This window comes from Achroia grisella, unplaced genomic scaffold (genome assembly GCF_030625045.1).
Source record: "Achroia grisella isolate CSIRO2021 unplaced genomic scaffold, CSIRO_AGI_Agris_v1 utg782, whole genome shotgun sequence".
NCBI classification, from domain to species: domain Eukaryota; kingdom Metazoa; phylum Arthropoda; class Insecta; order Lepidoptera; family Pyralidae; genus Achroia; species Achroia grisella.
The window spans coordinates 3,348,712-3,366,938 of NW_026713022.1; the positions used below are offsets into that span (position 1 = coordinate 3,348,712).

Consider the following 18,227-nt stretch of genomic DNA (forward strand, 5'->3'; position numbering starts at 1 on the left):
TGTGCACAGTGTAAAAAGCGGCACTTTAAAATTTCTAATCTATATTCATTTGTAACTAAACAATGACATTTATTGTTAATCATGCTAAGTTCTAACAAAGGTGGAAATTAAATATATTTTGTTGCTACAACTCATAAATATATTGTTAAAATCGAACCAGGATTTCATGTACGCAGAATTAATATTGTATCAGCAATGTACATTGTTAATTGTATTGATATCAACAAAATAGAAAAACAGGTACTAATGAGAGTACTGACTTTCACCAAAGAGTCAAATTTAGAACTTTTCATATAACATAGATCAAGTAACCGCGGAGTTCATATGAAACAGATAATGATTCCTTATAAATGAAACAGACTAAAAAATTTCACTACTGCAATTTGCTTCATTGGGAAAGTTTTCAGTTACATTGTTCTATACTTGGCTTTCATTTTCGCAAACCGTTTACGACCATGTACTGTTGTATTTAAGAGTCAATTTTGTATGTGTTTGTGCATGTTGGGTTTTCGTTTTCTATGTAGGGCTTCGTGCAGTATTAAGAAACTAGAGCCACTGCCCCACGGGTGCATTCGTTTAGTAAAAAAATATATAAAAGGAAGGCTATGGGCGCGATCATTCCCACTCTGTGGTGCCAGGTGGCTTCGGAGTTAGGTCGTAGAGCACGCGGGATATGCCTGGCACGCTCATTAATTCCTTACGCATTCTGTCTAGTACCTGTGGACAATTTGGGAACAATATTAGTTTAAAATGGTACAATAATGTAAAATATAGCAAACATTACTCTCGTTAATGACATTGCAAAGATAATATGACCGAGAACTCATTAAATGATGTTAGCGAGCAGGCCAGACTTATCATGTATATATCGTAGCATCCAGGTCGTACGAGTCGCAGCAGACTCATAGATATGGAACGGTAAGAAGTCTGCGAGTGTATACTAACGTCCTGCGGCATGGCGTCGGAGCCGGGCAGCGCGGGCAGGCCCGTCATGAAGTCAGCCGTGAGGAACGGCCGCAGCACGATGCAGCGCTGGCACGACGCCGCGCGCACCGCCGCGTCCCGGTCCAGGTGCAGCGGCACCAGCACCACGGGCATCTGCGCCACGCGCGATACGATGCCGCTCGATACCAGCACCTGGTACAGAACTTCATCATCAAACATCGGTACGTGCAGCGTTAAGATGCAGCTTAGACCAACACGTGTTACAATCATCATCATCAAACATCGGTAGGTGAACACTTATCTCAATCAGATTTACAATAATAATAATAATAACTTTATTGTGCAAAAAAAAAAAAAACAAATACAAAAGGGACTTAACTATATATATGTATATTAATTCATATATATACAATAGATCAAAATAGAATAGAATCGATATTTATTCAATAATCATATAACTTACGCGTTTAATATACATTATTTATTTGTTAACAGGGTCTTAACACGAAAAATTGTATGCTTAATAAAGATATTTATCACTCTCGGCTTTTCGACTAGGTTGCACTAACCGTGGTCACGAGCTGACTGGAGTAACGATGTCAATGTTAGTACCAGCAGTGTTTTCTACTACAATACATTTATTTACCAAAAAATTATTCCTCTTAAGAGTCGGTTAACAATATAAATATTGAGAGGATAATTGTTAAAGAATTGAGATCCTGGCTTGGAAAACTATAAGCGAAATATTCACATGGAATCTTACCAATATAAATGCGTAAGTATGTGAATATGGATGGATTTTAATGATACTTTACAATAATATAGCTTATACATCAAAATAACATATAGGCTGTAAATTACACACGGGTGCAACCGCGGGCACAGCTAGTGTTTTAATATTTATACTAGAAACATTAGTCAAATACTCACCTGCATGGCGATATCGTCGGCCTGACGTAAAGTTGATATAACTTGTTGTGTTAAGAATGTTGGCGTTATGTCTGTCACTAGTTCCTTAATTATACCTCCGAATGCGTAACAAACCCTGCAAACAAGCATTATCTTATATATAAAATTCTCGTGTCACAGTTTTCGTTCCCATACTCCTCCGAAACGGCTTGACCGATTCTCATGAAATTTTGTGAGCGTATTGAGTAGGTCTGAGAATCGGCCAACATCTATTTTTCATCCCCCTAAATGTTAGGGGCAGTCCACCCCTAATTATTTTTAAATTTTTTAGACATAATTTTTAATTACTATTTTTTATGATACAACATACAAAAATACATACAATCCTAAATTTTCACCCTCCTATCATCAACCCCTATTTTTTTATAGCGTTATTAATTTATATGGCAAAACAACGTTTGCCGGGACGTTACGGGAGTTATCTCTATAAATCTCATTTAGTACTAGCAAATGAAATGTCTATAAAGCCGACATGCCTATATTACGAGATATTTCACTAGTTTTCTGTGTATAAAGCAGCTCATAAAATAGCTCTATTATTTTTCAGCCAGTAGGCAGCGCGCTGGTTTAAAAAAGTAATACGGCCCGAAAGAGTGCATCACAGTTTTATGGTTGAGCTTATTTAATATCAAGTGTATTGAAAAACGTCGTACGATATGATACGCGTATTTAACACACTGGGCTCTACTACGCTGCAGTTTCGCCTCATGTATTATGACCATCAGAACGCACTTATATAATATATTAATAATTTTCTAGAATGTTACCATTTCACATGCCCTTCCAATCGGAACATTGCTAAGAAGTAATTTTGCGGTACATATAATTTGTCCTAAATGTTTCACAGACCTGTTGACGTTGTGGCAGACGCGAGGGATCATTTTGGCGAGGTAGGACATGTCTTTCCAGTCGGGCGGGTAGCGTTCCGTTGATAACGCCACCGCGTAGTTATACGTCCGTCCGTCACCTATAATTAATTAAACAATGATCAATAAGTACTACCTAACTAAATCACTCGTTTTCTAGTATTTTAACAGTGTTAAATGTATTATTTATTTACAAAACTGTAACCCTAATGTCTACCATACTATCTGTACAGATAGCAGAACGGACGGAATGCGTCACAGCGCAGTGAACGTCGCTACGAGTATAGTAGGTGTGACCTTGTACGCCGACGGAGCGCAGCGGCAGCAGCGTGGCGGCGACGGGCGACGACGACGAGATCCGCTTGAGCTCGGCCTGGTCTGCGGCGCTGCAGGCGTTGGCCACGCGCCCCAGCAGCGCGTGCGACTTCATGCACATCGACGCGTACTCCACCATTATCTTCACTATAACCTGCCCACACCGATACAGATCATATATATTAGGTTGGCGTCTCCATGGGCAGAACCCGATTACGAGACGTCCCAGAACCTGTCTGGACATGGCCATGAGAGTAGTTGTGGGGAGTCGGAGAAAGGCCTCCCTCACGTTTTGTGGGAGAGCTCGCTCTATTCAGACCTAAGGGGGATACTGTTGGGAGGGATACATAGCGCTGAGGGCGAAGTGGACGTTCTGGACTATCCAGATTTGGTGTCTATGGAGAAGGATTTTAGGAGGCTGCGGGAGTTTCTTCCGCTGCGTCTTAAGGAGAAGAAAGCGCAAAGAAGGGACAATGAGTACAAAAATAATTTGCAGGGGTCAAGAGGATGCGAACTTATCAAAGCGCATCTCTCATAGATTCAACCAACATAAACGAGAGATTGGTATTATTATAATTTTATTCATTGTATTTTCCACACACCACGTGACCCTTCCGGCAGGGGCGCGGTCTTTTTCACACGATAGAAATAAAGATATTGTAGGTGGTCACCTGGGTCTCCGCGAAGTCCCGGTCGGTGTAGGGCTCGTCCTGGCAGAGCACGCGCACGGCCAGCCCGGGGCCCGGGAACGGGTGCCGCTCCACCAGCGCCGCCGGCAGACCCAGCTCCGCGCCCAGCGCGCGCACCTGCACCACAACACCACCACACCACCACATCACAGATCATCATCTGACCGGTACCGACATCGACCATATTATATTTAAACGGGTGTCGCTCCACCAGCGCCGCCGGCAGGCCCAGCTCCGCCATATAACATACCATATATAGCCTAAGAACTTGGAGGTAATATGCCTTTCAAACAGTGAAAGAATTTTCAAAATAGGATCGAACCAGAAACGGAGTTTACAAAAAATAGAATTAAATTTAGAAAAACAATAAATAGATTTAAAATTAGAATTGTATATTTTTATTTAAAAAGTAATTAGTAGACAATTGATTACCTCGTCTTTGTGGAAGTCCTTGAGGGGTTCAACGACCCGTCCGCGCTGCCTCAGCAGCCGCACCAGCTCTGTGTCGTTGTGATGGGTCTTGATTGTGGCCGCGTTGTTGGAGCACATCGACGACGCGGACTCGATCAGGTCCGGCCGAAGGGTGCCCTGTCCGAGTAGTACGTGGTCCTCCCTGTATATGATACTATCTATATACGATTTTTAGCTTTTTTATTATGCTGAAGTCAAAGGAACAAAGTCGATACAGCCCTATCTGTCACGATATATAACATGCTACTAGTCTATAGTAATCATTGTTAGTGACACTCAAAGATATGCAATTGCAACAAAGTGTTTATATTTTTTTATTCTTTGTATATCCTCTGTCAGTATGTTTACTATAATTAGATTGGTTGGCAGATGACAATGTGAGTCAGCTGTCATTGTGCACGACTTATTATGTAATGAGGTCCTCTAGCGTAAATTTAATGCATGTGTTCTTTTCATGTGTTTTGGGAGGGTTGAGTAGTCAATAACTAGCTTATTAGGGTGTACACATAGAGTATTGTCGTTGTGTTGGTAAATTTGAGAAGTTATAAATTTCCGAGTTGATTATAACTAATATGCCTTAAGAATTCTCTTTAAGATCTGGGAGAATCTCAGTTGCAGCTACTACCACTTCCGCACAGACGTACACCGTAGGTTCAATTTGGTTTGATGCCTGATAAATAAATAAATAAGAGTAATGTGATACTAACTGTAGATGTAGATCGTGGACGGCCTGCTCTGCGATGCGTATGAACACGTCGCCGATGATCTTGCGCTTGTCCTCCGGCGCGGTGGCGTGGCACAGCAGCGGCGTGTGGCGCGCGCGGCCCCCCGCGGTCGCCCCCGCGCCGCCGCCGCCCGCCGGGGACGACCCCTCCCGCACCACGGTGCTGCCCTGCCGGAACTGACAACCACTACTATTCAACACCATTTCTTATGCTTAACCTTCAATATCTGTGCGAGCGTACATACAACATCAAATAGAAGAGGTCTAAAATACGTCTTTTTTCAAATAGACTTAAATATTAGCACTTTCGAAGGGTCAAATTTTTTGAATCCACCGGAGCAGTATTTAAAATATTCGGAAAACAGATTCAGACATAAAGAACAAAATTATTGCCTATTGCTTATTGCCTTATTTAAAGAAAAGCAAAATATTTAAATTTTTGTGTCATGTGGGTACAAACTGTAAAATAGCATGAATTCACTTGAGTCAGTCAGTAAATGTATGTCTAAACATGTAAATTTAAAGTTCTTTGATGGCAGAGTTAAGAGTGTTAACATCAAGCTTCGATTTATATAAATGTATATAAAAATAAATAAATTAGCAACAACTATAGAATCAAACTTTTTCTCTCAATATAACATATATTATGTAATATACCTGATGAGCCGCATTAATCACGTGTAAACGTACACCGAGATCTCTAAGGCTTCTTTCCACTTTACTACTTTCATTTTTGCGCATGAAACCTGTAAAAAGTATAAAAATAGAATTTTAACATATAGTCAGTACTAAAGTAAACTAAATTTAGAAATAGTATGTAATTACAAAAATATTATTACAATATAAGTAATATTATTACGTAACGCCGAGGAGAGGGATGAGAAAAAGAGGAAATGACTAATGAAATCCAGCCTCGGGGACTATTATATTAGAATAGAACAGATTTTTTTATGTAAATAAACATAAGTTCTTTTGAAGAATAATATTCTTTTTCACTACCGCTGATTTTGAATTCTGTCTACGCCTAACAGATATGTGATGAGACATCACATATCTGTTAGACGTAGACAGACACACAGTTATAAAAATAGCAATACTCCTGGGCAATTTACACAGCGCCATCTAGTCCCAAGGTAAGCTTGTCTTATGGGTGCTAGACAATAATTGATTTTTTTTATTTCTCCTCACAAACATGATAGCAACAACATTCTTTGTAGTAAAATGCTTAAATTTATTATTTTAATCGATTTGCTGTGAGGAGTTGGTGCTGAAATAGGTATAACCTGTAATACAGATCACCGGGCCCCCAACCGAAATGTGATATAAGTTAAACAAATTATGATGCTTATACTACACTCAATAAAATATAAATATACAATGTTTAGAGATATAAAATATATATATATATATATATATATATAAATGCTTAGATTTTTTTGTAAATATAAACATAATATATCATAGAAACCCCAAATCAATACAAACAATTTCAATGCCGTCAATAATAATATAGTTATGAACGTACCATTGTCAATGTGTAAGGCGATGACTTGATCTTCACGTAAGGCGGTGCGGAGCAGGGCTGCGCATACTGTGGAGTCCACACCGCCGCTTACCAAAACCTAAGATATGATTTTTACTATAAAAAATATTACTAACAAATGGACCAATGATGCCATAATATAATAGTAAAACTATTATAGTTTATTTATACATAGGAATAACTATAATAGTAAATAAATACATATTTATTATCATAGTTATCCCAGATATAGTAGTAAGAAGAATTGCCAATTATTATTTGACTTTTCCTCACATTTCAGTGCCTATATGTGAATCCAATATGGCGGAGGGTAAATCTGTGGTGCTTCCAAATCTGTACAAGTGGTCAGATATACGTGTTTTTTTTAATGTGGGTTAAATTGAACTCAAGAGCTTCTGAGCCGCGATAGCAAATCACTAATTTCTTCCAGATAATCTTTTGGTAGGCACATAATTTCTTATGCTTAATATGTTAAGTACCTATATATCTATATTTTTAACTTCCGCTGGTAAATATATACAATCGTAATATGTATTATACATACGAGCACTTTGTTCTCGCCGACTGTGTCACGTATGTACTGTATGCAGGCATCTCGTCGCGAGCGCAGCGTGAACGAGCGAGACAGCCCCGCGATATCGAACAGGAAATTGGATAGCATTTGCTTCCCTTTGGGAGTTAGGTCCACCTGTGAATAACAAACGTTTTTTTTAAATAAGTGGAATGACAAACAAGGTTACGGTTCACCTGATGGAAAGTAATCATATAAATGGATCGAGGAATCTGAAACGCAGGAAAGAATATCTATGTAAATGTAGACAAAGAAATACAAGTTCTCATTGTCTACATTCCCTAGATCGCGCGTGCCGCCAGCTCGTCCATTTCCGCATTTTACAATAGTGGGTGCGTGCGTGCTTTAGCATCTTTTTATAATCATTATTAATCACCACAAAATAGAGGCCTATTGACTACAGAGCAAAAACTATTATAGAGTTATTGATGATATATATATCTAATATATCTTAAATGTGGCTTTGGAACATAAAATCTGTGTAATTTTATTAATACTTCCACGAATCGCGTTTGGGAGTATGGTGGATAATTGGAAATATTAATAATATTTCCAATTACCACCCATCCACCCATACTCACAAACGCGAAAGTTTGTGAGTATGGGTGGATGTTTGTTACTGTTTCACGCAAAAACTACTGAACGGATTTTAATGAAACTTTACAGTATTATAGCTTATACATCAGAATAACATATAGGCTATAAATTTCACGCGGGTGAAACCGCGGTAACAGGTAGTAAAAAATAAAATTTTAAAAGTCAAATGGCTTTAAACATACGCGTAAAAGGTAAAGTGCACGCTCCTAATCGCGCACATGAAAGAAAGAATGTATACTATAACACTTAAAGGCAGCAATTGTGACATTGTTTAGAAATGTTTCAACGAACCTCTGGATGAAACTGAACACCGTACAGTCGCATTTGTTCGTTGTATATGGCGGCTATGAGGTTAGACGACTGCGCGCCCACGCGGAACCTCTCGCCAACTTTCTGCACGCTGTCACCGTGTGTCAGCAACACTGGCTGTAATTTTTCTAATCGACTGAAAAAATATAAATATAATATTTATACTGTATGTAGTCTTTTGAACAGCTAAAATGGAATGAGTACATATTCTGACTGTACTTTTGAAAGATGTCTTTGTACATAAACTCATATGTATGATTAATTAATATTAAGGTTTTTTTTACCAAAGGTTATTAATGTAATGTATTTTTTCATAGCGATTTAGACAACATAATGAATAAATACCGGCATACGTTTATTTATACCCTCGTATACATATATCAAAACAAAAAGAAAATCCTTTTTGTTAAAATTATATATTTTTAACGACAAGTATTAGCAAAGTATTATATATATAACATAATCTTATATATAAAATTCTTGTGTCACAGTTTTCGTTCCCATACTTCTCCGAAACGGCTTGACCGATTCTCATGAAATTTTGTGAGTATATATATCTAACCCCTAAATTTTTTTTTATTTTAAGGCAAAACAACGTTTGCCGGGACAGCTAGTAATTATATAAAATTCTCGTGTCACAATGTTAGTTACCATATTTCTGCGAAACGACTTGACCGATTTTTATGAAATTTAATATGCATATTCAGTAGGTCTGAGAATCGGCTAAGGAAGGAGAAGTGATAAGGGTTGTCAACCCTTAACATTTTTTTTTATTATTGTGATAAAATTATTTTTTTATAATGTGACATAAAAATACATACAACCCAAAATTTAATTTAATTTTTTAAATTATTTTCTTATAATGTGACATAAAAATACATACAACCCAAAATTTTCACCCGTCTATCACCAACCCCTATTTTTTAAGAGCGTTATTAATTTATGTGGCAAAACACCGTATGGGGAGTCAGCTAGTTATAATTATATTTTACTGTATTTCAGTTTACCACTTTGCCCAGTCTGATGTTTGATAAAATATCCTTTTAGGGATAAGTTTAACTACTGTTCTCAGACATATTACATAGTATAGAATGAAGGCGCTTCCGCTGTCTGTTCGTTTATATATTTTAAACTACGCAACGGATTTTAATGCATTTGAGGAAGGTTTATGTGTAATGTATGAGTGTTATAATACATGTACACCAGGGCGAAACCGGAGCGAGTAGCTGGTTATATATGGTATATAGTGAGATAAACAAACTAACTTGAAAAGTGGGCAGGTTGTCTCCACTTCAACTTCGAACTGGCCATCCTCACGAGCCTCTTTCCGCAGAACTGAGCCACCAAACTCTTTGTTGAGCATTTGCATACCGTAACAAATACCTGAAATGAAGTAAAATCATTATTATTTTCCTTTTTTTTTAAACTTCACTCATATAGTGCACTAGCCGTTACCCGTAACTTATCCCGTAAATTTACCCCCTTCTAGTTTCTTTTATAAATTAAAGATATATGTATATATATCATACAAAATTAAATTAGCATCCGTTTAGCATTAAACAAACGGACACAAAATTGCGCGGACGGATAGAGTATAAAATGTTGCACAAGTATAGTTTATATAGAGAAGTAGTGCAGAATGCTATTTTTTTTTAAATTATGCATATAAATAGTTTAAATCAATAAAAAAAAAAACATTAGACACTTTACAATACAATATTATGACACACACACATACTTCTATAAATATTAGCTTTTTGCACTTCTCTTACTACTTTGACAATAGCATCTTAATAAAATTTCAATGTTATAATTTAAAATAATGATGGTTTGGAATTACGACCTTTTGGCGACTATTAGTATTATTAAATAATACCTAACACTGGTAATCCAATTTTGAATATGTCCGAGTCATATCTTGGAGCATCCTCGGCGTATACCGAGTTGGGTCCGCCGGATATGATGATGGCCCGGTAGCCAGCCTCCTTGAGGTGGTAGGCCGGAGTGTCCAGCGGCAAAATGTCTGACTCCACGCATAGTTCTCGGACCCGTCGGTCTATAACCTATAGAGACAAATAACATAATAATCTTATATACAAAATTCTTGTGTCACAATGTTAGTTACCATACTCCTCCGAAACGGTACGACCGATTTTTATGCAATTTTATATGCAATACATATTCAGTAGTTCTGAGAATCGGCTACTATCTATTTTTCATACTCCTAAGTGATAACGATTGACCACCCCTAACATTATTTTTTATTTTATCGCATATGGCATATCTTTGGACAATTCACACAACGTAATCCAGTCACAGATCTTGTGTTATGGATACTATACAACTGATATACATACATACATAATACACATAGAAAACACTCAGACCGATGCAAACTATCATAGTCATGAATATAAATGATAATAATAACCCTGGACAATTCACACAGCGCTATCTAGTACCAAATTAAGCATAGCTTGTGTTAAGGTTACTAAATAAATGATAGAAGTACTTAAATACATTTTTTAAATACACAGATACATAGAAACACCCATAAATACAAGTACATAACAATATACATGAATACAAATATTTATATCATGATAGGAATCTAACCGTGACCATTCATCGGAAGTATAGCAGTGTGCTAAACCGCAAATTTCAATGAGCGTGTGGCCGTCAATATATTTTCTCTGTGATATATTATATTTAACTTTCATTTATAATAATCTCAGAAAGTATCGGTTAGTGGAATACTTTTCAATTAGTAACTAAAAAAAAAACTAATATAACTTTTTACTAAAAATCTGTTTAAATTTTGGCCAATATTGAAACAGCAGTTCTAGTATCAATTATATTAGAATTCGAGATTTTCTTAGTTTTAGCTAATTTACTGGCGAAACAAAAGGTAAACATATAGTCTCATATTTGTGCAAAACTAGCACAAATAAAGTCAAGTTCGGTCAGGCACCATCAATAATTACAGAATTTAATATTTCTTCATACCAAATTTTATTATTGAAAACCGTTCGTTTTTATAGACATTGGGTAAACTGAATGGATTACGATTATAGTATAATATTTACGTAGGTTTATACCTACATAATACATTCAATATTGCCTCTTTTTCTTGTTCATTGTTGTATGTTACTACCTGTTTATATATTTGTACACAATTGTGTATGTTAGAAGGATAATAAAGAATTATCATTTCATTTACTTATACAAAGTGTCTGTTTACGGAATAACGATTATTGAACCACGTATCATACGTTATATTTTATCGACGATACTATAAAAGGGGGGATCTCACCCCTCACATTATATATATATATATATACTAGCAGACCCGGCCACGTGTTGCTGTGCTAATCTAAAGTTCTTGAATAAAATAATAATAAAATAATAGCCTATAAATTGAGATGCAAGCTATCCTATCTTTCAAGTTGGATTAAATTGCACACAATGTGCAAATCAAATTTGCACGGTTCAGTAGTTAAGAAGTCCATCGCGGACAAACAACGTGATAAGTAACTTTTATACATAAAGATATTATGTAACTGGAATAGGTGGGCTCTTAACTTTTATAAGTTGAGCCCACCTGATGATCCATAGCAATTATTCTATAATTAATCATTGGTTGCTATTTCGAAGAATTAGATCATGACTCCGCACCTTCTTATTTACATAGAGTGGAATCCGAAGTACACAATATAAAAAATAGACGAAAAAAATTGTCGTGCAACGCGTAGCTCTGCGTTCATACTAAAGTAAGTAGAGGTGTTTATTGCACTAAATCTTTGCTCTAGGGAAGACGTATCAGAATGTTGTCTAAACTCATTGACACCACTCTTTCTTTACTTCCCAGTTACAATAACAAAAAGAATATACATAGAAAAGAACTTGTAATAAGTTACTATTAATATTATAAAGGGAAGTTTGTGAGGATGAGTGGATGGATGATGGGCCGAAAAGACAATTGGTACGAAGATAAATTGTTACTATATTTATTAGCCGTATTCAAGCAAGGTGTGTCGTGGGTTACAACTAGTAATGTCTAGTGTTTTAATAAAGACATCTATTACTTATTATAGAATATATACATAATTTTTCTGTACGTGCGCTTATCACCTAACTGCTCCTATACGGCTGGATCGGTTTGGATGAAATTTTGTGAGCATATTTCAATGGGTTCGTGGATGAGTTGCCGGTCAGTGCGAATATTTGGAAATTCCACGACGTACGGATGAAGTCCTATAGTGACTAGGTAAAATTTGTAATAAGTAATTGAAACTTACCTTTCCGTACTGGGAGCCAGCATCTAATATGGCGAGTTTGTCACGACCGTGTGAGGAACCGTTGGCGCCGCGGTACTGCCCGTCTGCAGTGGCTGTGTGCATCTCGCCAACTCGCCAGCAGCACTGCACAACAAAAATGTAATATAAACACGTGTTTTTATTTACAAGGAGCTTTTGGGCCACACCCCACGCCGTTGTAAAGTCGACAACAAAATGCACAATGCAAAATGTCAATGTGCTATTGATTCGTATTATATAATTATATATATTATGAATGTATTCTGTTTTCTTCCAAAGAAAATATATTAATTTGTTTTCACATTCTGTCGTCAAGTAATAAAAGAGCTACATAATAATAAGTCGGAAGTTTTAATTAATATTTTGTTAAAAGCAAATATTCTAATCAATGTTCGTAACCCGAACAAACCAGTCCCCACAAGCACCCGTTCACGAGTATGATGGATGAGCCAGCCATCATTGCAAACAACCATATTAGAGGGAGCACATTGACCCACATCCACATTACAGACTTCACATCATCACCCCATCACACATATTAATCACATGATCATCAATTAGAAATGTCATGGCGATTATACTGGATATTATATACTTTCACAACACACCAATCTACGTTTACACCACCAACAAAACATATTTATATTTTACACTAAAAAAAAATCAGAAACACACTATTTTCCTATGTACATAGCATGAGTAAACAATCTTATCGTTCTTTTATCGAAATTGTTTATTGCTCAAAATTAGTCATTTAAAAAAAAAGACAGACAATAATAGATAATATACAATAGCATATAAATCAATAATTATTATTACATGCATCTTCTTTATCATTTTAATAGTATAAAACAAAAGCTGGTCTGTCTTTGTCTGTCTGTCTGTTTACTTTTTCTAAATTACGCATCCGATTTTGATACGGTTTTCACTATAATTTAGAGAATTTATTGATGATTTATGTGTTTAATACATCCACATAGTTATACGATGTCAGTTGCATACTCTGTACACTTGTGTGAAGCAAGGGCAAGTCCCTAGTGTATTATAAAGACATGGGGAGATTATTTACTAAATATAGCCCATAGAAAACAGATTGTGAGTACTCAAACGGAAGATAGATAGAAATAAAAGGACAAAATACATTAATGCAGTATTAGCGAGTATATCGTATACAATTAAGTCGAGAAAAAAATTTTGCCTTTTCATTTGGAGTGAAGTTGGTTTAATAAAATAAATTTTAGGTATAGAAAAAAAAATACGTAAACTTACGTATGTATATATCAACAAGAGGAATATGTCTGTTGTCTTGGCAGTAATAAAATAAAAAATACTATTAATACACTATACCTTAAACAGAAAATTTTTAATGCCAAACATCACAACACAAAGGTATATAACACATACAGTTTACACCACCGCTAGTACTAGGCATCTTCAAAAGCAGAATGCACAAGTCATCCACAAACAACAGTACTTAACAACAACGGCGGGTTATAACGATATTGTCACACAAAAGACATTTCAAACGAAAATCCAATACTGCACGTAGTGACAGTGTGAATAAAAGTACATCATGATAGGACGAAATCGCGTAGTTTGGTCCAAGACGGCGTTTATTTATAGCAAACATCCCACACATGAAGAGTATACAAACATTGGCCAAGTACAGAATAGCTTTCCAATTGACATTTTTATCTCAGGTGTATAACATTTTAATAGATCGATGGATACTTTATTTGCAACATACAGTAAAAAAGAGGCACAAACAATATATCATAGGTGGCCTTATTACTGCAATATAATAATTGGAGGTCCATTAAATAAACGCGATCGTTTAAATTCAGGTGCTTTATGTATTATACTAGTTGTGCCCGCGACTTCATCGTCGTGCGTAAAATATTGGCCTTGACCAAGTAAAGCAATCTTTAATACTAGCTGCACCCGCGATTTCGTCCGCGTGGAATTTAAGTTTATTTTTCTAAAATAAAATTATCCTAAGTTACTCGTTATTATATCAGCTACCTGCCATTTTGTAGTTGTTACACATTGTTTTTATTGTTAAGATAATTAGTATCAATCCAGGACAAGGCCTCTTTTTAAAAATGTTTACCAGTTTATTCACAAAAAAAGTCCCGTCAAAATTGGTCCAGCCACTTCAGAGATTAGTCGGAACAAACAGACAGTCAGACAAAAATTGTAAAAAATGTTTTAATGTGTGTACCATATTTATATTCATATCCATGCAGTAAAAAACGGTTATTTCAATATTACGAACAGACATCTAATTTTATTTATAAGTATAGATTATTTCTGTATTATATTATTCTGTATTATAAATTTAATAAAGAAGTAAGTTTCATGCTTTTAGCTTTAAAAATGACGATACTTCCATACAATCTTTCATCTCCCTGAGTGATAGTGAGAGACCCTGAGTTTTAATGCGATAAAGAAGTTGACCCCTTATCGCATTAAAACTCATGGTCTAGACTACGAAATTTAATTTAAATCGGTTCAGTAGTTTTGGTATGAAATCGAATTGGCAGAGTTATTGGCGAGACATACAGAGCTACTGTCGCATCTATAATAAGTATTAGCAACTGCGTTACGTTGCTAACAATTCTCGATTAAAAATCAAGCAGACTATAAGTTTGCGATTTTATTTGAAGCATTTGAGAGGTGCTGTTACAATCTGTACTAAATGAATTGTTAAATGATTTAATGGTATAATAATAATAGTAAAATTCAAGATTTAATCAGTCTCAATTGTAAATCATTACATAGTATAAAACAAAGTCGCTGTCTGTCTGTCCCTATATATGCTTAAATCTTTAAAACTACGCAAGGGATTTTCAAGCGGTTTTTTTTAATGGATAGAGTGATTCAAGAGGAATGTTTATATGTATAATACATGTACACCCGGGCGAAGCCGGGGCGAGTAGCTAATTGTTAAAAACTGCGTAACATAATCAAACCCTAAGGTTTGTTATTATCTGGTATTGGACGATGAATGAGTAAACTTATGTTGATAATAATCGAAATTAATATTGTAGTAGTGTTGATTACTACTCTTATCAAGTAAGACACGTGTCCAGCTGAGGGATGTTACTGAGTTGTGGTTAAACGGTGATTTGTAATGTCCACTCATGAAATAAATGAGAAGGCCAGTTAAATATAGGTATACATTCAAAACAAAGCCACTGTTATGTAGGTATTTACTAGAAGTTATTGTAACTGAGTAATATTCATTAATCATAACAATTAGCATATTTAGTTCAATTTTTAATTAAATTATTAATTTCTATTAACCTACTTCATAAAAAGCCTCTATTTATTCAATCTTGTGACTTTTATTATTCTTTTTTAATTGTAGATATGGTGTTAGAATAGTAAACTTCTACATCCCATGAAGCTTAACTTAAGCAAGGTATACAGTGAAAAATAAAAAAAGCAACTGTTAAAACTTAATAGATAGAAGCATACTAAAGCTAAGGCATGTGTATGAAACAAAAAACATTGTCATTCAATTTATATAAAAAAATGCACTATATTGAAGTGCATTTTGTTATTGTTTTTCATTTTGTTGTGATTTCCTGTTCAATTAAAGCATAGTTATTATATACATAGTAACTACCCGGTTATAAATTATATTGTAATTATTTACTGATAAAGTCTATATCAGAATAACATAATTATTATTATTTGAAGATTAATAATACTCAATAATAAAATACCAATCAAAATTGGTATTTTATTATTGAGTTTTTATTATATCAAACATTTTAAGGAAGTTAATGAAAACAAAATAATATTCATCTACAACAAAAATGTCTTAATTTCGAAGATTGGTTCACAAAAATGTATTGTATAATTTTACTTACAATTTTTGTCCACAATTGGGATTATTTTTTGGGCATTGCCTATTATAGAATATAATAGTAGTAGTACAATTAAATAAAATTTAGGCCTTTTTCAGTTCTCTCACTTATTTTTTTAATCTACCACTACTTCGGAAAGCTGTCCCGTCACAAGAAGAATGAGCAAAAAAACTTGCATGTTGCTCATTTAAATAATTGTTATAACATTACAATGTTAAGCTAAGACGTATGAATCTGTAGACTGAAATGGATGGTGGAAAATATGTTACAACAAAAATTTTTTAATTGCATATATGAATAACATGAATTGATATTTATATTGAAATATTCTTGATTTATAATGTTTAAAATATTATTTTATATGAATTTATTTCATATAAAATAATATTTGAACAAAGATTACACATATCTAGAAAAAATACCTTTAGGTGTTAAGTCCGCCATGTGCACCTTTATTTGTATATATGTGCATTAAAGTTTTAATAAATCAAAAAATAAAATATCAATATTTTAAAAATCTCCATAGCTAGAAATTTTATTGTATGTAAGTATTTACAGAACCATTTTAATGCTGATGAAGGTTACTAAAAATTTATATTAAAAAAAAAACTTATAGATATACAAAAACACACTAAATGAATAATTAAAACCAGTATACCAACCTGACACAATTTAATATAATTCTAGACTACAAATCAAACTGTAACATATGATGTTATTAAGTAAGTAGTACGGGTGCTAATGGTTATATCATGAAAAGGTTACAATAATAAGGTTATCTTATTATAAAAACAATAGATGTCATGTAATTGTACAGAGATCTTGCAAATGATTTGATAGTGAATTGTAAATGTAAATACACTGAAACATGAATGTTTTCAAGGTATTAACAAAAGAATGGTCACATACCTTTCTTAGGATCCAAAACATGACACATATATTATATACATTTATTTATCACATTTTATCAGAATTATTTAGGAATAAGATGTCCAAGATGAAAAGATAAAAGCAATTGATAACATAAGATAAATTGAAGCATTTCCGTGCAAGCAACAGTAACAATATCACAGACCGGGCGCCTTGCGTATTCGTAGAAACACTAACCAAATAATTTCTTGTGTGCATTGAATTTTAACATTCTAATAGAAAAGTATGAGAAAATAACAATGTGGCCAGAGTGATGAGTATTTGCATTAAAACTGCAACTATTGCTATGATAATTCTAAACAAAACCGGGCTTTGACATTCGATTCTGGGTCATAACCAGAGTCGCGATTCAAAGCAGCCATTGTTATCAATTGGATTATGGCGTTACTGTTTCTTTAAAGTCAATTATGGATATCAAAACTCACCTAAAATAAAATATTCGCTATTTTAGAAGAATAAGTTCATGAAAAACACGAAAAAATGTGATTCTCCATTCAGTACTACGAATACAAAATTTTAGTACTAAACATTGTTGTCAGGTGGCGTGCTTGTAATAGCTTAATGATGCGTACTAATTTCTTTAATTATCAAATTTAAAATAACCTTATTTATGATAAATTTAATATACTTTTCATCGATAAAATAATTGTAATAAAAAATTAAGGAACACATAGAAAATTACATTAGGTAAGTATTGATTTTTAATAAAGACAATTCGACACATAAATATTGATTTTAAAATTTTATGATCATGTGAACGCTTCGTAAAGTTTTGCTTGTCATTGCTTGTAAAAACGTAGTGGTTATTTGCTCTGCGATTACTTTTATAGTCTTTTCGTTGTCGTTTGTAATGCTTCGGTAAATTTCGTTTCAGGCATAGATTGTGGTATACAGAATGTACTTAAATTAAAAAAAATCCGTTTCAGTTTTATGAATATTCCAAATATATGTCCGTTTAAAGATATATTAACAGTATATATTATTAATAAGTATAGAATAATATTTACTTCACAGTATTTATTATTTCGAATGGAATATACGTGAAATAGAACGTCAGTGCGGCAATGGTGTTGGTTGAATGATTCAGAATGACAGCTGAACTAATTT

At 34.4% G+C, this 18,227-nt stretch overlaps 1 protein-coding gene across 3 annotated transcripts; it reads right to left on the reverse strand.

Annotated features, from left to right (window-relative positions):
• Positions 1-346: 346 nt before the first annotated feature.
• Positions 347-17,671, reverse strand: LOC131851259 (GMP synthase [glutamine-hydrolyzing]). 3 transcript variants are annotated; one of them, XM_059201731.1, is made up of 16 exons: positions 17,546-17,671; positions 12,298-12,420; positions 9,876-10,062; positions 9,265-9,382; positions 7,982-8,135; positions 7,067-7,210; positions 6,505-6,601; positions 5,637-5,725; positions 4,963-5,156; positions 4,217-4,397; positions 3,767-3,901; positions 3,078-3,249; positions 2,764-2,881; positions 1,876-1,990; positions 946-1,137; positions 347-717 (listed from the first exon to the last, which is right to left on the reverse strand). In XM_059201731.1, exons 2-16 carry the CDS (start codon positions 12,397-12,399, stop codon positions 616-618), a joined length of 2,100 nt encoding a protein of 699 aa, XP_059057714.1. In that variant the 5' UTR covers positions 12,400-12,420; positions 17,546-17,671; the 3' UTR covers positions 347-615. The 3 variants fall into 3 exon arrangements, with proteins under 3 accessions (XP_059057714.1, XP_059057715.1, XP_059057713.1); XM_059201732.1 differs by lacking the exon at positions 17,546-17,671 and adding an exon at positions 13,720-13,893; XM_059201730.1 differs by lacking the exon at positions 17,546-17,671 and adding an exon at positions 13,663-13,893.
• Positions 17,672-18,227: the final 556 nt, after the last annotated feature.